The sequence below is a fragment of the Dermochelys coriacea genome, chromosome 18, assembly GCF_009764565.3.
Source record: "Dermochelys coriacea isolate rDerCor1 chromosome 18, rDerCor1.pri.v4, whole genome shotgun sequence".
Taxonomy (NCBI): Eukaryota; Metazoa; Chordata; order Testudines; family Dermochelyidae; genus Dermochelys; species Dermochelys coriacea.
This window is the reverse complement of record NC_050085.1, coordinates 12,908,344-12,929,176: the sequence shown is the minus strand read 5'-3', so window position 1 is coordinate 12,929,176 and position 20,833 is coordinate 12,908,344. Positions and strand designations below refer to the sequence as shown.

General features: G+C 49.4%; 1 protein-coding gene across 5 annotated transcripts in view; it reads left to right on the top strand.

Annotated features, from left to right (window-relative positions):
• Positions 1–20,833, top strand: part of PIK3CD (phosphatidylinositol-4,5-bisphosphate 3-kinase catalytic subunit delta) — a 72,097-nt gene that overhangs the window by 19,569 nt on the left and 31,695 nt on the right. For 4 of the 5 annotated variants that reach the window (XR_006276312.1, XM_043499821.1, XM_038377165.2 and 1 more), the window contains exons 2-7: positions 10,717–10,880; positions 12,806–13,034; positions 13,607–13,836; positions 14,702–14,881; positions 15,756–15,905; positions 20,086–20,175. Coding sequence is in view for 4 of the 5 variants with exons in the window: in XM_043499821.1 (XP_043355756.1) it covers positions 10,740–10,880; positions 12,806–13,034; positions 13,607–13,836; positions 14,702–14,881; positions 15,756–15,905; positions 20,086–20,175 (1,020 nt within the window). In the remaining variant the exon portion in view is untranslated. Of the gene's footprint in view, positions 1–10,716; positions 10,881–12,805; positions 13,035–13,606; positions 13,837–14,701; positions 14,882–15,755; positions 15,906–18,405; positions 19,421–20,085; positions 20,176–20,833 lie in introns of those variants that run through there. The other variant, XM_043499822.1, reaches the window with a different exon arrangement.

Here is a 20,833-nt window from a genome sequence, read left to right as displayed (position 1 = left end):
TTCATCCTTCATGCATTTGTAGATTGCTCCCTCCCTTAGTTATTGCTTAGCGTATTTACCCCTTTTAACCTTTTCACATTTCAGTCCCTCCATGCTTCCTAATCACTCTTGTAGCTCTGTGTGTTGCCATGTGACACTTCAGCTGTTTTACAGATCTTCCTTTAGTATAGACAAACCTCAATTTAATCTCTCCATCTTTGTGAGATTATAAGGCCATTAGGTTCCAATGCTTTGTAGCTTGCCAGGTAGTGAACTCCCAATGTTGCTGTGGCATATGGAGGATCCAGTATTAGTATGTGCTGTATGCCATGAAGCCTTGTTAATTTTGGTGCCACCAGGAGATCCTCTTATTTTCCAGGCAAGCTGTTTCTTTAGCAAGTTTAAAAGAATCTGATGAGCTATAGTTTGGTGCTTGGGAAATATTTTCCTCTAACACCTGGATTGCTTTGTTGCTTTCAGAGCCCTAAGAATTTCCTTTCACATTCTCCGTCCTCTCTCCCCCCCATTTTGTACCCCTTTCTATCCTCAGAGAACACCATGTTGCAGTGACTTTCCTTTTGACCAAGGAGGGCTGAATGAGGCTCACTCCTAAATCTCCCACTGCTCTGAGATTCCTGTTCTGCACCACTAGGTGGAAGGCACTTGACCTGTTAAGACTTGAGCCTGTTCTTCCTTGTTCCTGAGCTTTGGAATTCATCACACACCCAGCAGATTGCCTGCAGCTATCAGGAGTCACCCACTTATTTTTGTGGCTGGCCAACCCTAGCCAGCCTTTCCTCGTTGGATACTGGGGTGTGCTGCCAAAACCCAGTTAATGGCAGCAGACGCTGCCTATTGTGTTCTTAGCTGTGGAGTTTGAATTATGTGGTTTGATGGGGTATGAGGAAGAAGGTCTTTTAAAAACTGTGATATGTGTATGTCTCGTGTGTGTGTGTGTGTGTGTGTGTTTAGGGAGGGAGGGAGCCAAAAACAGAGAGAGTTGTTTTCCTGCCTGGTATAGTTAGAAATATGTGGAGGCTTCTTTCTTTTCCACCAGGGAGATGTATTGGGTTTCTGGCTTTATCAATGGCCCATACAGGGATTGAAACATTTATTTCAAAAATGTCTTCTCTCTAATTAGGTGCTTTAATTAATCACCAGCTCCACCAAACTCCAAACTGAGCTCAGTTGAGCAGGAATAATAATACCTTCCACTTCTGTCATGCCTTTCATCAAAGGATCCCAAAGCGCTTTACAAATATTTAAGACTTGCTGCATCCCTGTAAGGTAGATTGTGGTATTTCTATTTAACTTCTGGGGAAACTGATAAGCAGAGGAGTTAGATAATTTGCCCATGGTCACACACGGAGTCAGAGTGGGGAATGGAATCTAGGAGTCCTGATTGCCCAAGCCCCTGTGTTAACTGCTGGACTATGCTGTTTTCCCCTAGACATGCTTCCTCAAGTAACACTGAGAACTCAATCGCTTCACTATGAACGCATCTGTTAGAATAGAATAGAATAGAATCATAGAATAGAATATCACGGTTGGAAGGGACCTCAGGAGATGATCTAGTCCAACCCCCTGCTCAAAGCAGGACCAATCCCCAATTGTTTCCCCAGATTCCTAAATGGATCCTTCAAGGATTGAACTCACAACCCTGGGTTTAGCAGGCCAACGCTCAAACCACTGAGATATCCCTCCCAACCTATTAGGTTGTGACACCCAAAATTTTTCTACCCAGAAAAGGGTCTTTGGTCCCTCTAAGCCAGTGTTTCTCAAATGCAGCCACCATGACCACATGCGGCCACTAGGGGCTTTTCTTGTGGCCACAACCTCCTGGGCAATGATTGGGGGTGGGGGCAAAGCAACGGTTCCTTCCCTTGGGCTGCAAGGAGGGGTTGGGCCCTGCCCCCCTTCGGAGCCACAAGTGCCAGAGGAGCAGATAGCGGGTGTGAGTTCCCCACCTTCCCGGGGGCAGTGGGGTTCAGGCTTCTGGCATCAGGCCTGGGGTGGCAGGTGGTAGGCGGCAGACTCCGGCCACGGGCTCTAACCTTGGGGCTTTGGGCTCTGGGTTTTGGCTGTGCAGTGGCAGGCTCCTTTTCCCTGGTCCCTGGGCTCATCACCCACCTCATCACCCTTAGCCCCCGCTGCTGCCTCCAGCCCCTCACCCATCCATCCCATCACCCTTGGCCCCCGCTGTCTCCCCATCCAGGGCTTAATATGTCCCCTGGCTCGCCAGGGGCAGAGTAAGTCTGGTGTGAAAAGTGGTATTTGTATGTTTGTAAATATCACTCATCACTGCCTCAGAGCTAGATAACCAGTCTGCTGGTGTGAAAAGTGATATTAAAAATATACAAATATCACTTCACAGGAGCAGACTTATTAGCTAGCAAGTTTAAAAAAAACCCCAAAAAACACAACCAAAAAAGCAAAAGAACCCAGCAACAAAAACAAACAAACATGCAAAACACTTTTGGTATTTCTGTTCTGTTTAAGTCCAGTAAAGAATAGACACAACTGTACATTATTATTGAGTGTGCAAATAAGACCTACATAAATAACTGATTTGAACATGTATATGTGCATATTTATTTGTTTTTCCTAAATTAATTATTTTAGGGAAAATTGTAATAGTGGCCACCAGCAAGATTTGGTGGCTGCAATCTGAGACTACCAAAAAATTTGCAGTGAGAACCCCTGCTCTAGACAGCTAATTTTCCTCACTATTCTTCTGCTGTTCTCTTTAACTTCTCCAAGCTTTTCCCTCTACCCCCCCTCTCTCAAACCCATTGATTGTGTGTCACTTCCAGGATGGTGCATGATGTTTGGCTTTAGTATTCTTTTTCTAAATGATTTTTACCTGATCTCCACCGCCCCATCCCCCACTTTCCCCCTGCATATGCTTGTGGTTAGATTCAGGGGTCTGGTATTTCACCCATGCTTGTCTATTAGTGTAAGTGAGGGTGGATCAGTTTGATATTCTTCTTCCTATTTATTCTGGAGCAGGAAGACCTATAGTACAGCAGCCTGTTATGCATAAGGACGACTTTTCTATCTCCCCTTACTGACAGCCCCTTCTCCATTAGCCATATGCACAAACAAGGTTAGCTCCAGTCCAGATTATATTAGCAGAGCTCTGCTTCCCATTATTTTCCTCTGTGAGCCTCTAATGGCTGTATGTGTTTGTGTGAGCGGCGTAAGGTCTCTGGGGACAAGAGTTCCTGCATATGAGAGAGCAGGATTAAACCAAAGGGAAGAAGTGAATGCTTTGGGGCTGACCCTTGTGGTCCTTGTGTAGATAAAATTTTCCTTGACTTCAGCAAAGGGACTGAGACGTCAGGCAATGCAGTATTAAATCCACGTCATGTGGGGTGTCTGATGAGACTCCATGGTCACTACACTGATGTTCCTCATTGATATTTTGACACTAAGAGATACTGAACAAGCAATGGATAACATCAGCTCTTCTGCTATCAAGGAAGGGAATCATTGTCTAGTGTTCAGAACAAAGTACTGGTGGGTCTTGACTCCTGATTTAGTTCTTGTTCTGCCATCTTGGACAAGTTGAATTGGACCCCTCTGCTTCAGTTTAATAGTTTTGTGTTTGATAACCAACCTGTGAAGTAGGTGAGTAAAGGAGATTAATTGTCAAGTGCTTAGATCTTTAACTCAAATCCACTGTGATTTCTGTCTGTGCAGAACTTATTGCAAGAATGGAGCCAAAATAGGAACTTCGGTCTATTTTCATCAGAGAAGGGTGTGTGTGTCTGGGTATAAATTCCCTTGGTCATTTTCCCCACCCCCGTCACTGCCTAACATGAAAGTCCCTTCTTGCGGTCCCTTACTCTACATGCATCACCTGTGAGCTCTGCACCAGGCACTTTTTACAAACTGGAAAGGTATTTTTGCGATCGTGGGATTAGCAACGTTGCTGCTGTCAATTTGTAGGCCTCTGAGCATTCGCATCTGCCTGATGCAGCATGGTGGAGGCTTGTGTAATGCTGTGCCGTTTGTGATCTTTTTTTTTTTTTTTTTTTTTTTTCCCCTCTCACCCCCGGAGTGGTTGCATATTGTAAACACACTGGAGCTGTGGTTGATAAGCTTTATAGGAGGAGATGGGTTTTTTGTTTTTCAAGGGGCTGGCTTGCTTAATAGTGAATGCATAACTTTAAGTGTCTCTTTATGTAATGTACTGCATAAAGAAGGGCTTTGTATGTGATGACACCGTCCTCGGGGCATGTTCTGAACTCATAGTACATGACTGAATCCCCATACTTATGTCATACCAATGTGTTTAGCATGGCAACAAATAATGTAGTTTTGCAAATGTTACCCCAATATACCAGTTCAGGAACTACCCTGCAGTGCAAGTATTTTCCACGTTGTCTCACCAATGTACTTCAACCCTGCTCTGGCATGCTCTTGCGGTGCAAATGCACTAAGAAGAAGGGGACGTTCTTATCTCATGGTAACTAACATGAGGTAGAAGCCTAGTGAAGGCAGAGCAGTTTGCAGCTTTCTCGTGGGTTAGCAGGGTGAGATGAAGGCTATGGGGGAGTTTAAGGTTTAATCTCCATTTCCAGCTTGTGTTTTAAACTACGATTGCCATGTCTTCCCTAGGATTTCATGTCAGGTTAGCTAACTGGAAGTAAGAGCACCCCTAGTGAAGACAAGGCCCCTAGGTGTGGAACAGTGGGCCATGAGGCTGCCATAAGGGAGCCAGTTAGTGCCAGTAGTGATAGCTTTGGTGACATGTCCCCTAGGAATTAGGCCAAGCCCACACCACTCATTTTAGGAAGGAACTTATGCAACCACCGTTAGTTGTTACCATCTCTTGGTCGCTGCTGGGCTAGCTTTGAACCAGCGACGGGGGCCATGGGGAGAGAGCTCAGTATCTCATTACCAACCCAGTCTCCCACAGTTGGGTTACGTTTCTAAAAAAATTATTCCACAGTGTGGCCGTTCCCATGGTCAGCACAGCGTGATGAAACCTCTGGGAGCCGTCAATGCGCGGAGGCAATGGGCTTTTCTTAATCGTCTTGTAAAATCGGTTGTCTTTTGCAGGTCTGATCTTCTAGGAGAGGGTAGGGAGCTAAGGCATCATGCCTCTTCTTCCGTGCCCGCTGGGAGGTCCAAGCTTTGTCATCTCTGTCACATAGGAGCTTGTCTGTTCTAAAGACTGCCAGGGGTGATGGGAGGCAGAGGAAGTGGTCATGGCCCAAAACTTCTTCAGATATGCAGGTCACTTTCAAGAATCCAGCAATGACCTGGTTGTCTCCTGCCCTGCATGGGTTCTCCCACGCATCCTCCTGCTAGCCTCATTATGGTCCCTATCAGACACGTTTGTTCCTTAGAGAAGGGTAAGGGGTAAAGACTGGGCAACTCTGCCCCTCAGTCTGCTGGGGCCCTGCCCATCTCAGGAGGTCAGAGAATACATTCGGAGCAAAATACATTTCCCTTTGTCTTATTGCTATGCACCCAGTCGTGCCTGCAGCACCCATAAAGGAGCAGCTCTTCTAGTGCTGCAGACTGTACACAGCCCCTTCCGAGAGGCAGCTACTGCAGGACTTTAAAAGCCCAGTCAGCCAAAGCAGAGCCCTGGAGTAAGGTGACCATACATCCTGTTTTGGCCAGGACAGTCCCTTTTTAAGCCCTGTCCTGGCTGTCCTGACTTTTTTTTTTCCCCCAAAAGTAGGCATTTGTCCTGTTTGCTTTTGCCAACTTGATCAGTTGGCATGAGCAAACAGGACAAATGAAAGTGGGGTATGGAGGAACGTGCAAGGGGGTGAGCAGTGATGTCAGCCCTGCGTGGGCGGGAGGCAGGACTCAAACAAATAGCGACACCAGCCCCAGCCTTGCAGGGGGGACAGTCCGGACTCCGGTGAGCAGTGACGCCAGCCCTGCATGGAGCTGGAGCGAGTGGGTTGGGTCAGCCCTGCACGGGAGGCAGGGAAGCCTTGGGTGAGCAGCTCAGGCCAGCCCTGTGCAGGGAGGGCCAGGGCTAGCCTCATGTGGTGTCCTGTTTTCCCTTTGGGAAATATAGTCACCTTACCTCAAAGGACATCTCACTGATGCTCTTAAGACATGTGGAGCTATGGTGGAGCTAAAATGCTGCCCCCTGGGTATAGAGACTTTTGTGCACAGATGGGCCAGGAAGGAAGTTCTTTCCCAGGGTGAATGAGGAAGCATTGGAGGGTGAGGCCCCTCCTTAGGGCTGTGTTCTAATGGGAGGTGCTCGTGGTATATTTTTGTTGCTGTGATGTGTGTCTGTGACCTATACACAGACTATTATTTTTGTAAAGTTCTGGGGAGCTCTGTGCAGGGAGGAGGTGCTTTTTTTGTGCCTGTTTCTCTCTCTCTCTCGGCTTTTCTATAGCACTCATCCATCACAGCATCTCTTTCTGCCACTTGAGCAAATGGGTGTGGTGACAAAACTGTGTGTATCCCAGCAGAGGGCTATGGTCAGCCCTACATAACAAAGAATTAAAATACACACCCAGGGAGGAAGGGTGTTTAAGTGGTTAGGGTGTGAGCCTGGGGCCTGAGACATGAGTTCAATTCCCTGCTTTGCCACCGACTTTCTGTCTGACCTTGAGGGAGTTATTTAGTCTCTCTTATATGGCTCTACTCCCTCTCTGTGACATGGGGATAATAGAACAGTCCACTCTTGCTGGGTGCTGTGAGGATAAATGTGTTAATGATTGTGAGGTCCAAAGACAAAATTATAGGAGCCAAGTAAATGCCACAGATAGCCTCATCCTGCAGCCCTTATCACATGTGCAGCAGGTTTGGCTCTCAGGTGTTGTTCAGCAGGTGACACTGATGACATAGGGCTAGGCGTAGGAGATGAGGAAAGCGAAAGAAGGTTTCTTGGTGGGCTGGTCTTGCTAATATTTTTACATGTACCTCCAGTGCATGGTCCGTGGAGTGCCCTGGGATCCCGCAGGATGAAAGATCAGACTCTGTGACAGTTGTGTAGCCCCTCCTGGAGTGGGGAGAAGCGACAAGCTGGCAGGCAGGACACTGCACAAGAGGATGGAGCGGTGGATTCTGGCCCAAGGGCACCCGTCCCAACTCCTGGCTTTTACCAAAATGTCATGGTCAATGTGTTCAGGGTGCTGGGGAGTGGTGTTCAGAACCTGGCCAAATGTCATCCAACAATAATAAACGAACCCCGTAACATTGTAAATGAGTACAGGTTGAGGGGGTGCGTGGCTACAGGGGCAGTAGGAGGCAAAAGTAGGGAGGAAGAATGACTAAGGCAGGGACATTGGTCATGTTTAAAACATCACCTGGGAGTGGGCTTTTATTTAAAAGTTTGGGGAAGAGAGAGACCAGAACCTCAAGGGTGAGTGAACTGTGAACACCACAGCTAAAGCCTGGATCCCTTCTGGCATAATTCTGGTTCTTGTATCACTGTAGTACCTGAGTGCCTGCCAAGAAGCTAACACCTGTCCCTAGTGGTTTTCAAAGATTTGCAGGCCTTGAACCCTGGACCTTCAGTTCAGAGCCCTATCACTTCCGCTACAGGAGGTGCATAAGAAGGGATCTCTGGAGGCAGGGTGCTGGGCGAGCCCACATACCCATCAGGTAATATCTGGATCAGAGCCAGGGCCTACCAGAGCTTTGAAAGCCAAAATCAGCATCTTCAGTCCTCCACCCCACACCCTTTATAGGCAGCCTGTGTAAAGAGTCATATAATACGGGTAGCTCAAAGCGGTGACCCTAAGTGTTGCTGCTACGCTCTGAGTAAGCTGCTTGCCACAGAGTGGCTCCATGGAGAGGGAAGTGCTGCTGTGCTTTGTGTCCACAGGTGAGCATGGCTCAAGCCAGGGCCCAGCCTGGGGATCACCCTTCTGTGGCATGCTGGGGGGACGGGACGGGACAGGACACGAGTGATGCATGAATTTTCTCCTAACTCCCCATCTCCAGGCGCTATGGTGGTGGTACAGTCCAGGCAGAGTTACTCAAGGCCTGGACTGAGGAATTCCTGCATGGCTCATTGCATGGTCTTCAATTTATCTTCCTCCTGAGGAAAGGAATGAGTTAGCCCTGCTGTGCTACTAGGGAGTCTGGGTACAGTATTTCACACCTGCTGTCTGGCTCACTGAGCCACACCTCCAAGATGCCGCATGGGATGTAAAATCCAGTTTAGCTGTGCTGGAGAGTCAACCCCCCGCTGTCCTCCTGGACAGTGCTGGAACCGTGTTGGTTTAGTGGGGAAGTGGAGGTTGTGGGTGGGAGTCCTGGAAATTTGCTACTCTCACTGGTAGTGAGTGGATAGGAGAGTAGGATCATTTCTGTTGTTGTGCCTGGCTTGAACTCACAAACCCTGCTCTTTCCCTCCCTCTCTAAGACACATGGGTGGCTTGTGGTCTCTGCATCCGGTCCCAGTGTGATACAACATGTGCTTTAAGGAAGAGGGACAGATAAAACATGGCTCATGTTTCTGGGAATCCTTACCTCACTGCTGATGGGGAAGCGTTGTGCTCCCAGGCACTGGCAGATAAGATTCTGGGCTTCTCTTGTCACGCTTATGCATAAGACTGGCTTACAAGCAGCTCCCTAGGTCTTTGAGGATCCTGCCTGGCCTCAGCAGCCTGCAGCCCAGGTTTCCCTCTCAGATTAAAGGGGGAGAGAACTCGCTGCCCCAAACGTGACCCCTTTCTGGCAGCTGTAGAGCCTGGGTTTTGAGTTGTAAACAGCAAATTCAACACCAGTTTCATGGAGGGAGAATAAATGAAACCCCATAGTGTTGCTCCTAATGTGGGCAAGACTGGGTTTAGGTGCTATGGAAAGGAGTCAGATTGACAGAAGCCAAAGCCTCGATTATCCACAGCGCAAGAAGGAATAGGGTGAGCTTTCCTCACATTGCATAGTCTTCGTGCCTCACCCTGACGCAAAGGGGGTTCCCTCTGCAAGCAAGAAGGGACTTCAGCCCTGTGGCTTATTCAGGCCTTGGTTTCTCTGCTGAGACTGCCAGTACGAGCCTGTCTGACCCTCTAGGTAGGTACTCGGGTAGCTAGCCTGAGCCATTGCCCGTGCTGTTGTGGCCACACTGTTTTAGCATGTTGGCTTGAACAGTGCTGGGAAGTATGCTGCCAGCTGCTGTGTAGACATATCCTAAAGGGCTCACTGGAACCACCCCTGATGTGATGTGGGCACCTGCCCATCAGAAACTATACCCAATACCTCCAAACTCACTCTGCACAGATCAACAGATGGGAACAACGCTTTTCTGACCATAATCAACAGAGTAAATTAATCCAAGCTACGTTCTCTTGTGGATGTTTCCTGCTGGATAAATGGGTGGAAACTGATGAATTCTCCTGATTAGCATTACATATCCCCAAAGAAGAAACCAAGTGAGGGGTAGGGTTGCCAGTTTTGGTTGGATGTATTCCTGGAGGTTTCATCCCATGACATAGTCTTTAATTAAAGATTAATTTTTAATTCTGGGAGACTCCAGGACAATTGTGGAGGGTTAGCAACCCTAAAGTGAGGGGATTGGGATAGTCTGTGGCTTCTGGGTAATGACTAATGCCCTCTGCTGTCCTTGGAGTGTTTGCTATCTGAAGTTTGAAAACAACTCTTTGGGTTTGGGGACAGACTATCCTGTTGTTCATAATGTGGGGAGCAAATTACACATTCCTGCAAGGCACGAGGGATAAAACCAGAATCAGCCCCCATCTCGTGCCCCCCCCCACTCCTGGCCATCCCACTCTGTGCATTTATTCCCCCTATTCTTTTAAAAACAAAATAATAATTTTTAATCTTAAAAAATTATAATCTGGACCCTCACCAGCTCTTCCTAGTACACCTGGAACTCGGCTCTGGAAGATAGAAATGGGGTTGAGACAATGAGGTCCAGGGAGTAGGATGTCAGGCTGGGAGTTGGGACTTCTGGGGTCTGTTCACTGTTCTGTCGCAGACTGAGTGTGTGGGAAAGCCCCTTCACTTCTTGATTCCTCAGTCTCCCCACCTGTACTGTGGGGAAGGTAATTCTGGAATCTCCTTTGTGAAGTGGGGGGTGGATGGGAAGCCCAATATGAATGCTAGAGCTGATCAAATCTTTGGGCTTGGGAGTGTGCGTGGGGGGGGGGGTCAGTTCAGGGCCAAAAAATTCCAATTTTCAAAATTCAAAAACAAAGAATTCCATTTCAGTTCAAAATAAACCTTTTCTCCCCTCACTGAAACACACACACTCTCTCTCTCTCTCTCTCTCTCTCTCTCTCTGAACAACAAAAGAGAATGTCCACTAGAAGAAATGACATTTCTGGGGGGAAAAAAAAATCAGGTGGTGGTGGGTTGTTTTTTGTTTTGTTTTTTTTTGACCAAAACTATTCACGGTATTTGACCCCAAGTTGCAAACAGTTTCAGAGCTCAATTTTATTTTTTGGTGCATTTACTGTTCATTAAAAAAAAATTCGCCCAGCTGTAACACTAAGTATTTCCTATTCTTAAATGACTAAGTAGAAACTGCTTTGAACTGTACGCATGGCAGTGTCTGGGTGGACCCGAACAAGGGTGTCCTTGATTTAAGAAACAGGATTTGGACTCTGGAGATAGGATTGAATTCAGTTTCCCCATCCATGAAATGGGGATAATAATCTGGTCTTGTCAGAGCAGGGACCATGTCCCAATGTGTCTGTGCAGTGCTTAGCCCTGGTCTTGCTGGGGCCTCTAGGAATTACTGCAATACAAATAATTGTCCTTTCTCTCCCTTTGTTGCAGATTGTAGCTAAGAAGTGAGCAGGATGCCCCCAGGCATCTATTGCCCTGTGGAATTTTGGTCCAAGGAGGAAAACCAAACCATCCAGGTGGACTTCCTGCTGCCTACAGGCATATACCTGAACCTCTCTGTATCCTGCAATGCCAGCTTGGGCACCATCAAACAGGTACCAGCCTTTACCGCAAGCCTCACCCCTGTGGCTAAAGAGTCACCTTTGGGATCGATTTTACAAGCGTGCAGGGCGTTTTTCTTAAGTGAGCTCAGTACCTGGGAAAGATGTTGGATTTGCATCCCCATTTAGCCACACACTGGCAGCAATGCAGGCTTCTCCCACACTGTGCTAATAGAGTGCCTTATTCCTGACCCGGAGGGACCCTCCTCTGGGACGCTCTCTCCACAGTCCTTGTCAATCCTTGGCATTGTTGCTGAGGCTGCCAACATATGGGGCAATTACAGGGCCAGCTGTGATGGGCATCAGTCCACTGGGAACTTGACTCAGTTCACATCAGCCCTCGGATGGTAATAGGTTTTTGAGTAACTACTGATGGGCCAGATTTGAATCAGTAACTGAGGGGTGAAAGATTCCCATATTCCATTGCCACTCACTCGCTCACCGAAGCATTCGCTCCTCACCCTGAGCCTTTAAGTCTCAATGGTCTTCTGTGGGCTAGCGAGAGAAATCCTCCCCGGCAAGCCAAATACAAATTCTGGATTAAGTCACATGTTCTGCAGTTGTTCTCTGCTGTGACTGCCCTTTTAGGGTATGTGTCCACAGCACTACAAAATCCATGGCACCAAGTCTTAGATCCCAGGTCAATTGACTTGGGCCTCATGGGGCTTGGGGTGCAGGGCTAAAACTAGCAGTGTAGACGTTCTGATTCCAGCAGGAGCCTGGGCTCTGAGGCCCACCCCTCTTGCAAGATTTCAGGGTCCAGCCCAAGCCCAAAAGTCTACACTGCCATTTTTAGCCCTGCAAGCCCAAGTTGGCTGATTTAGGCCGGCTGCGGCCATGCCATGGGTCTTTTATTGTAGTGTAGATGTAGCCTAATTTTTTTTGCACAGCAGAAGCTGCGTCGTGGTGATAGGGAACTTTTGTTAAAAAAAAGTTTTCGGTGTTTCCTTTGAGGCATAAAATGCTGAACAGAATAGTAGAGGAAATGAAATTACTTTTTCAATTCACTAGGCAAAAATCAGCGTGGAAAAGGTTCTCGTTGCAATAGCAGCCTAGCTTAGATGACTCACACAGCACAAGAGACAGACATACAGTGCCAGATCATTAGAAGTTCTTTCTGTGCCTGCAGTTTTCAGGCCAGAAAACTGTGGGCACAATAGATGTGCTTTAGTTGTTAAGTCACCAGCTATGTGGTCACAATCAGGTAATTAGTTAACTGTCTAAATGGCATCCACTGGGGTGGAAGGATGGTCTAGTGGGGAAGGCACTGGACTGGACTGGGGTACAGGAGACCTGGCTTCAATTCCTGGGTCCGTCATAGATGTGTGACTTGTGCCTCAGCTCCCCATCTGTACAATGGGGGTAATGCCTCCCTACCAGACGGGTGTTGGAAGGCTAAAAACCCATGAATAAGCATTGTGAGGTGCTCAGATACTATAGATACCTAGAGAGATTTATTGCAACTCATTGCAAGCACAAAAAGGGAAGCCAGGTTAAAGTCTGGCTGAAAATTGGGTCCTCACAATTGATTCTGTGAGATCAGTCATTGAGAAATAATCAGGTCAGTAATAGTTACGGCTACTCATGTGGTCTATGCGTAGAGCCCAGGGGATGTAATGAAAAGGGTTAGCACTGCCTCCCATTGTGCATTGCGCCTCTCCCCATGGGTGCAAGCGAGCGTGTGCAGTTGTGAATTTCCAAGGGATGGCATTTCTCAGGTGTCATACGAATGACTATTGCTCTTCTCCAGGGGCTTTCATTAAGGCTCTGCAAGATCCCAGTCAATAGCTGCCCTGCTGTTGTTTGTGACTCTGTGTAATGGCCTGGGGGATTGTGGGTAGAGAGTGGGGCAGTAGGGAGGGGATGTGATGGGTCAGCCTGCACATCGGTGGTTCTATCCTGCTGTCGGTTTGTCCCAGGTGGTTTGGCATCATGCACAGTATGAGCCGTTGTATCACATGCTCAATGACCCCGAAGCGTACGTCTTCACGTGTATTAACCAGACGGCCGAGCAGCAGGAACTGGAGGATGAGCAGCGGCGCCTCTGCGACATCCAGCCCTTCCTGCCTGTCCTTCGGCTGGTGGCTCGTGAAGGTGACCGCGTCAAGAAGCTGATTAACTCCCAGATCAGCCTGCTCATTGGGAAAGGTGAGTCCCCACCTTAGTGCCAGCAGGAGCTGCTTTAATCAGGGTAGAGCACGAGTACTGGCTGCAGGGGGAGCTCAATTATTTCAGGCTCAACCTCTCTCAGCCAGGGTTGCTGTATAGGAAATAGCACAGATGCACTGACTGAGTTAGGTATCGGGGGGTAGCCGTGTTAGTCTGTATCCACAAAAACAACACGGTGGCACCTTAAAGACTAGCAGATTTATTTGGGCATAAGCTTTCGTGGGTAAAAAAACCACTTCTTCAGATGCATGCATGCTGACTCAGGGAAGCTCTCAGCTATGCCAGTCCTAGCAGGAGTCCCTGTGGACTGACTGAGAGAAAGGGGTGATCTCTCCTCTGATCTAGTCCCACTCTGTCCCAGCAAGAGTCCCTAGAAGGGACTGGTGTAATTGTGTAGCCATCATAGTCTAATGCTGTAGACTTGGTTTTTTCTACCATATGTTATGGGATGCTGCACTCTCCCCACCCAGCAGAGGCAGCTGATTATCAAGGACCAGTGACCCTACTGCTATGTGGATCTTCTCCTTTTATTTATCTAACACCCTGCTCAGGTTTGCATGAGTTTGACTCGGTGCGCGACCCGGAGGTGAACGACTTCCGTGCAAAAATGCGACAGTTGTGTGAGGAGAAGGCGGTGAAGCGGGAGCAGCTGAGCTGGATGGCCTGGATGGAGTACAGCTTTCCCTTGCAACTGGAGCCCTTGGCCAAAGACCCCAGGACTGACTCCCTTCACGTCCACAACAACAACATCTTTGTCAACGTCAAGTTTGAGTCTGGCGGGGTAAAACCTGAGCTTTTCGTTATGTGTAAAGGGTTTGCGCGCTCAGTTCTGCATCCAGCTGTGGGATCAACCACCCATGGTTCCATCTGTTTGGAGTTATCTTGACTCCTTGAGATTGAGATGTTTGGAAGGACTGTATGTAAACAGGCCACCTCCCCACCAAACAACTGATTGATGGAAACGCTTCCCTTCCCAAACTGACTTTGCCCACACCCTCTCTCAAAATTCTGGACTGCTGAAACAAATCCCCTTTTCTTTTGAAATAAAATAGTCGGGCAGTCTCATGATCCCAGCATGCTGCTTCCAGGCATTAGACTGTCTCTGTCACGGAGCACCTGATGATAACTTCTCATTCCTTCCTGCTGCCCTCTGATGACCCCAGTCCTGGCATTTTGGGCCCAGGCATTAAACAAAATTTCCAAGGAGGCACCCACTCAATCTGAATGGAACCATCCATAAAACATAGCGCTTGCCAAGCATTCATCCTGGCAGCCACCCCTAATTAGCAGGTATCGTCCCCCTTTTGTGCAGACTGAGGAAGTGGAGGCAGGAAGTTTTAAATGATGTGCTGAAGGCTGCAGAGGGAGTAGACGGCAGAATTTCAAATGGGACTCGGGAAGTTCCTGGCTCCCAGTCCTGTGTTTGCACCACTGGACATATCCCTCTCCACTCTGACCTTTGTTTGTAATGTGGATAATCACGCTGCCTCTGTAGCCTTCTCTTCATCCCTAGGTCCTTTTGGGGAATCTAGCTATCCCCTCTGGCATCCGGGGCTGCGGGACTCTCTCTCTGCGACTCCCGATGCTAATTTCAGCCCCTTCTCAGCTGGTATTTGACTGTACGTGCTGTTTTGTTGGGATTGCAGGGGTGCTTCACCTTCCAGATCTCCCCCAAGGAATTCCCTGTCACGTTAATGAGCTATGCCATCAAGAAGCAAGCTACCGTCTTCCGCCACCAGAGAGTGAAGAGCCCTGAGGATTATACTCTGCAGGTGAAAGGGAAATGTGATTATCTCTATGGGAACTACCCCCTATACCAGTTCCAGGTGAGTCTCTTTCCTCCATCTACTGGTGAGCTCTTTCCCAAGCATACAGGCACTTTTTTCTCTCTGGGAGGCAGGAAAAGGTCCATGCTATTGTTGTCCATGTCCCTTATGTCGAGCTGAAAATACACCCTAAAGGGACCCAGTCCATTGTCCGGTTAACAACAGTGACCTGGATGCTGTCCCAATGGATGGCCCTCTGGGGGGAGTCTATGAGCAGGCACCATGAAGAACATAAGGCTGGGCTCGCTCATGGGAAATGGGTGGAGAAAGTGTGACTTGATTGTGAGTCCATTTTGTGTTGAGTGCTAATGAGCCAAATCCATTGCTGGGTGTGAGGTTGTGTGTGTGTCTGGGGGGGGGGGGAATTATGTTTCTATGGGATGACTCCCTCCATCCCCTCTCCCCAGCCAGGATGTAGCTGCTGGACGTCAGGGTTGAACAGTGCCTCCCACTACTGGGAAGCAACACTGCCCCCCAAACGGCATTCCCCCCTCCTGTGCTGTGACAAAAGTGGGCTCTTTGCTATCTGGAGCAATGAATCCTTCCCGGCATCGTACCATAAAACCAGGCAGCCTGGTGCATGTATGAGGAATGGGTTTGGGCACCTGGACCCCCTCACTCTTGGAACTGCACTTTAGTCTTCAGGGTTCTTTGTGCCAGAGACGTCTCCTGGGAAAGATGTAGGTTTAGAAAGGAATTGGCAGGAGAACCTAGTTTTGGTGGCTGCTGGGTCACTTCCACATGCTGCCCTTCCTCTCCTCTCTGACCCAGCTCTGCTTCACCCCCATTGCTGCCCTCTCCACATCCTCATGGCTTCTAGGCCATCTGTTCTGCCATGATTACTCTGTTCTCTCTCTGCCCCTCCTCCCACCAGTACATCCGCAGCTGCCTGCACCATAGCCTGGTGCCCCACCTGACGATGGTACACTTCTCCTCCATCATTGCTATGCGAGACAAGCAGACCAACTGCACTGCCCACACCCCGAAGATGGTTGCCAAGCCACCCCCGCTCCCCAAGAAAAAGGTAACCATGCAAGCGCACCGGATAGCCTTCTCTCCGTGCCCCCACCACTCTGACTCACCCATTTGCTCCTTCTCTGTCTTTTCCACAATCAAATTGAGATGCTAGTGCCACCTGGAAGTGACTGCCCAGCAGGCAGCTGGCTCCTTAATGCAGGTGTCATAACAAGGCCATAAGGGGGTAATTGGGGAGGCCCCTCCCTCAGTTACATAAAGGACCTGCACAGAGACCCTCTACTTCTTCAAACGATGGTCCCTACATGTCCTCCAAACATGGTTGGGCATGTGCCTGAGTCCAAAAGGTTTTCCTGGCAGTGTCTGTTGACCCACACGTGTGTCATGCATCCCCTCATGCTTGCAGGGTATAATAGGTTGTTTGGGTCGAAGCCTCTCTAGTTCCCTCTTACTGCCACATGGCCTGCGTCGGCCCTGGTCCTTCGCGTTCTCAGTTTCTGCTAAGAGAGTGATTTCTGTCCATTTGTCTATAGTTGTGTATAGTAGCTGCAGAGTTAGTAGTAGGTTGGTTAGTGCTAGTCATTCCCGTTTGGGGACTCCCTGCCCCCTCCCCTCGCGCGGGCACCAGGCCCATGTTCTGGGGTTTAAAACTCTCTCTCCTGCTTGCGTTCATTCTCTGTGAGCAACAAGCACTGGAGGGGTCTTTATCACCGCAGTGAGGCTCATGTTGCGGCTCCTTGCTCCCTCTGCAAGTCCTTCCTGCAGTGGACCTGGGAAGCTTGGAAGCTCCACCTCCATAAGTTCCTCCATGGAGGAAGCAATGAGGCCACTTGCTCATTTGGGATTCTCAAGCAGGGTCATGACCCCTCAAGGGGCACAAGATGTTTCGATGGGGGTCGCGAGCTGTCTTCTCCGTCATAGCTGCACAAATATGCTGCTACTTGGTGTCCCCCTACCTGGACGACTGGCTCCTTGTTGTGCTATCCTGACAAGAAGTCACCTCCGCCATCCTCGCCCTTTGCACTCTCCTAACGTCTCTAGGTATTTGCATCACCGAGGAGAAGTCAGTGCTCGTACCTACACAGATGATTCACTTTACTGGGGCACGGTTCGACTCCATCACGGCATGAACCTTCCTTCCGGTGGACCACTTCACAATGCTGATGACTATAATTGCAGACCTGCATCACAAACACATCTGCTGTTGTCTGTCTCTCCTTGGACATATGGCAGCTTGTAGCGCCATCACACTACACTCACAACTGCACGTGTGTTGCCTCTAGCTATGGCGTCTCTCTATCTACAGACCCAACCAGGACCATTTGGACACCAGAGTCATTGTCCCCAAGACGGTTCTGGTTTCCCTCACACGGTGGACCAACCCTTCCAAGGTCATGATTGGGACCCCCTTCATCCTTCTCACCCTGCAGGCCACCATCCCTTGCAGGTTGGGGAGCCCATCTGGACCATCACACAGCACAGGGAATCTGGATGCCACGAGAGGCCAGGATTCGAACAAACGTGCTGGAACTGAGGGCAGTCCATTTTGCATGCCAGGCATTTCTTCCCATCATCGGGTCCTGCTCTCGAGCAACATCACCGCAGTCTTGTACATCAACCAGTAGGATGGCGCCCGGTCTCTTACCCACTTCTCCAAGTCCGTCCACCTTCAGAACTGGTGTATCAAACACCACATGATGCTCCAAGCCACGTACCTCCCAGGCACCCAAAATGCCGTAGCAGACTCTCAGCGGGACTCTCTACCTCTCCCATGAGTGGGAGTTACACAACGTCACACTCCGATACCTCTTCCACCAATGGGGCACCGCAAGGCGGGACTTCTTTGCCACTCATGAAACCCAAAAGCTGCCCCTTTATTGTTCTAGGGGAGGCCTAGGGGAGGATTTGCAGGGCAACGTTTTTTTCCTCCTGTGGATAGGTGACCTATGCTACACCTTTCCCCTCATTCCCTTCCTCCCACAAGATCCCACAGGATCGAGCTACCGAAATACATGTAGCCCTGATCTGGCCACACCGGTTCTGATTCACAGACCACCTCAGACTCTCCACCCACACACCACTCCGCCTCCAAACACTTCTGGATCTCCTCACACAGGATTGGGGCCGGGTTTGGCACCCAAGCCCTCTTCACCTCATGGCTTGGTATTAGCAACTCGAGGGTGGTTAAGGCTTGCTCCACTCCGGTGCGATACATCCTTAACCAAAGCAGGAGAGCATCCATTAGGGCCTGCTACTAAGTTAAGTGGCAACGATTCACCTAATGGGCTCACTGCCATCACCACCCAGTGAATGCGATATCTATACCTATCCTCCTCGACTGCCTTTTTGATCTCAAAATGTCAGGCCTTTCCCTCAGTTCTATACAAGTCCACTTGACAGTGCTCAATGCCTCCCTCTTCTTCCCCACCTCCCCGTGGACAGCGGCTCCATGTTTATACACCTTATCGCTGTCCATATCTTGAAGGATTTACTCAGTGCCTTCCTGCCAGTACTCGAGCCCCACCCCCTTGGGACCTTAATCTTGTTCTCTCTGCCCTCATGAACCCACCCTTCAAGCCGCTGGCAACATGCTCCCTCTCCCAGTTCTCCATGAAGGTCATTTTCTTGGTCACCGTCACCTCAGCTAGACGGGTCAGTGAATAGGCAGCCATGATGGCAGATTCCCCCTTACACCATATTCCACACAGATAAAGTTTCCTTATGGCTACACTCTAAATTTTTCCCAAAGGTTGTGTCGGAGTTCCATCTATATCAGTGCATTCACCTCTCTGTGCACGTCTCCCACGCGGACAGGGTCCTGCACTCTGTCGACATCCGCCGTGCCTTAGCGTTCCACCTCCACAGGACCAATGCCTCTCACGCATCGCGAAACTGTTTGTAGCCATTGCCGACCGATCTAAGGGCCAATCCCTCTTCTCCCAATGAATCTCCAAATGGGTCTCCGTGTGCATCCGCGAATGCTACAATGCTACCCAACAGATGGAATCACAGCGCACTCTACACGAGCCTGCTTAGCGGACGTCTCCTGGCAAGACATCTGTCATGGAGCAACCTGGCACTCTGTCCACATGTTCAGGTCCCACTACTTAGTCACCCAAGTGGCAGCTGCAGATGCTGCTGTAAGCCGTGTTGTACTGCGGACTGCACTTCCTCTCACGTCCTTGCACCCATCTCCACACTGATCGTTGCTCACTACTCACCTGTGTTTTGAATCCATATAAGGACCATCACTCGAAGAAGAAGAAGAAGAGGAGATTACTTACCTGTAAATGGAGGTTCTTTGAGATGTGTGGCCCTTACCTGTATTCCAGTACCCTCCCTCCAGCTGTTGTGATGCAGGCTGGACTACCCAGTGGTAAGAGGGATACGGGAGAGGTGTTGACCCACACAACCTATTATACACTCGGCCATGAGCATGAGGGGATGCAGGACAAAGGTGTAGGTCAGCAGACAACCTTGTAGACTCAGGCGTATGGCACGCATGTGCGCCTACGTTTGGAATACAAAAAGGGCTACCACATCTCAAAGAACCTCTAGTTACAGGTAAGTAATCTCCTCTTTCCTATCGGAGATCCTGAGGTCAAAATGGGAGTGACTCCCTATGTCCGCCCCAGGTCCACCTCTCCATCCCTATTCTCAGGGTTAATAGTTTGAGCACAGGACAGGGAGCCAGGAACTCCAGCGTTCTAATTCCAGCTCTCACTCTGACTGTCACTCTGGCTTTGGATTAATTCCATAATTTTTCTGAGCCAGATTCAGCCCTGGCATTAGCAGCGTCCACTGGCTGCTGTCTTGCACAGTGGCTAGAGCACTGGACTGTGGTGCAGGAGAACTGGGTTCTATTCCTGGCTCAGCCTCTAACCAGCCAGGTGAGAGATTCACCTTCTTGTGCCCCAGTTCCCAATGGGGAAAATGATACTGAACATCTCCATAAAGACCTTTTCTGAAGAGCCTATAGAAATGCTAGGTATTACTGTTACAGTGGGAGATCCACCCACTTACTGTGGGTGAATTTGGTCCTGAATCAGTTTTCCCATCTCTAAGGTGCGTACAATACATTCCTGGGGAGCATAGAGATTAGCTAAGTGGCGATGAGGGGCCCTGCTGCTGGGAGGGCACCAGCCTGTCTCCTGGCCACGGAGAATGCAGGTCAGTCTTCATTCTGATCCATGTGCTGACTTAAGTTCTGTTCTCTCTGCCCTTTCTAGCCAGCTCATGAGTCTCTCTGGTCCCTTCATCAGCCTTTTTACATTGAACTGGTGCAAGGCAGTAAGGTGAATGCAGATGAGAGGATGAAGGTAGGTGCGGGCTGGGTGTGGCTTGTTTGGTTTTTTGCATCTGGTTGCTTACCGCTTGTGTGAAAGATAGCAGGGATCAAAGACCTAAGATCACATGACCTCTTGCTGCATCGTCCTTCATTCAGCTTTAGGGCGACCTCTAAAAAGTTTCACAACAGGAAGGAGAAGGGAACTTGTTAGCCAGCAGCTTGCTGAGCGAGTGGCACGTTCTTAGAAACCTCAGCTGCAAGAGTTTCTGGGTATTGAGCCTAGTTACTCGTCTGCGGTGACCTCACCTCAACAGAGATGCAGAAGTGCTGGAGACCAGCAAAGGAGGTGGAACTGGGGCTGTGGGGGGGGGGGGAAGGGCAGAGGAATGGGGAGGTGGCACCGGCATAGGGGAGCAATAGGGGGAATGGAGAGAAAATAGGCCCTGGGAAGCAGAGGACTTGCTAACAGAATGGGCAGGCAACAAATGGAGTGGGACCCCTGAGATTTGGCAAATGAAGATAAAGGAGGCAGAGAATGGTGCCTGAAGGTGTCAGATATAGACGTTGTGGGCTCATAAGGCTCTTGCCTCGCTGAAAGTGGCTCCCAGTATGTGCAGGGGATCTTGACTGGAGGTGATTTCTAGAACCTGGATGAAGGTGCAGCAGGAGGGGTGTGGCACAGGCTAGGA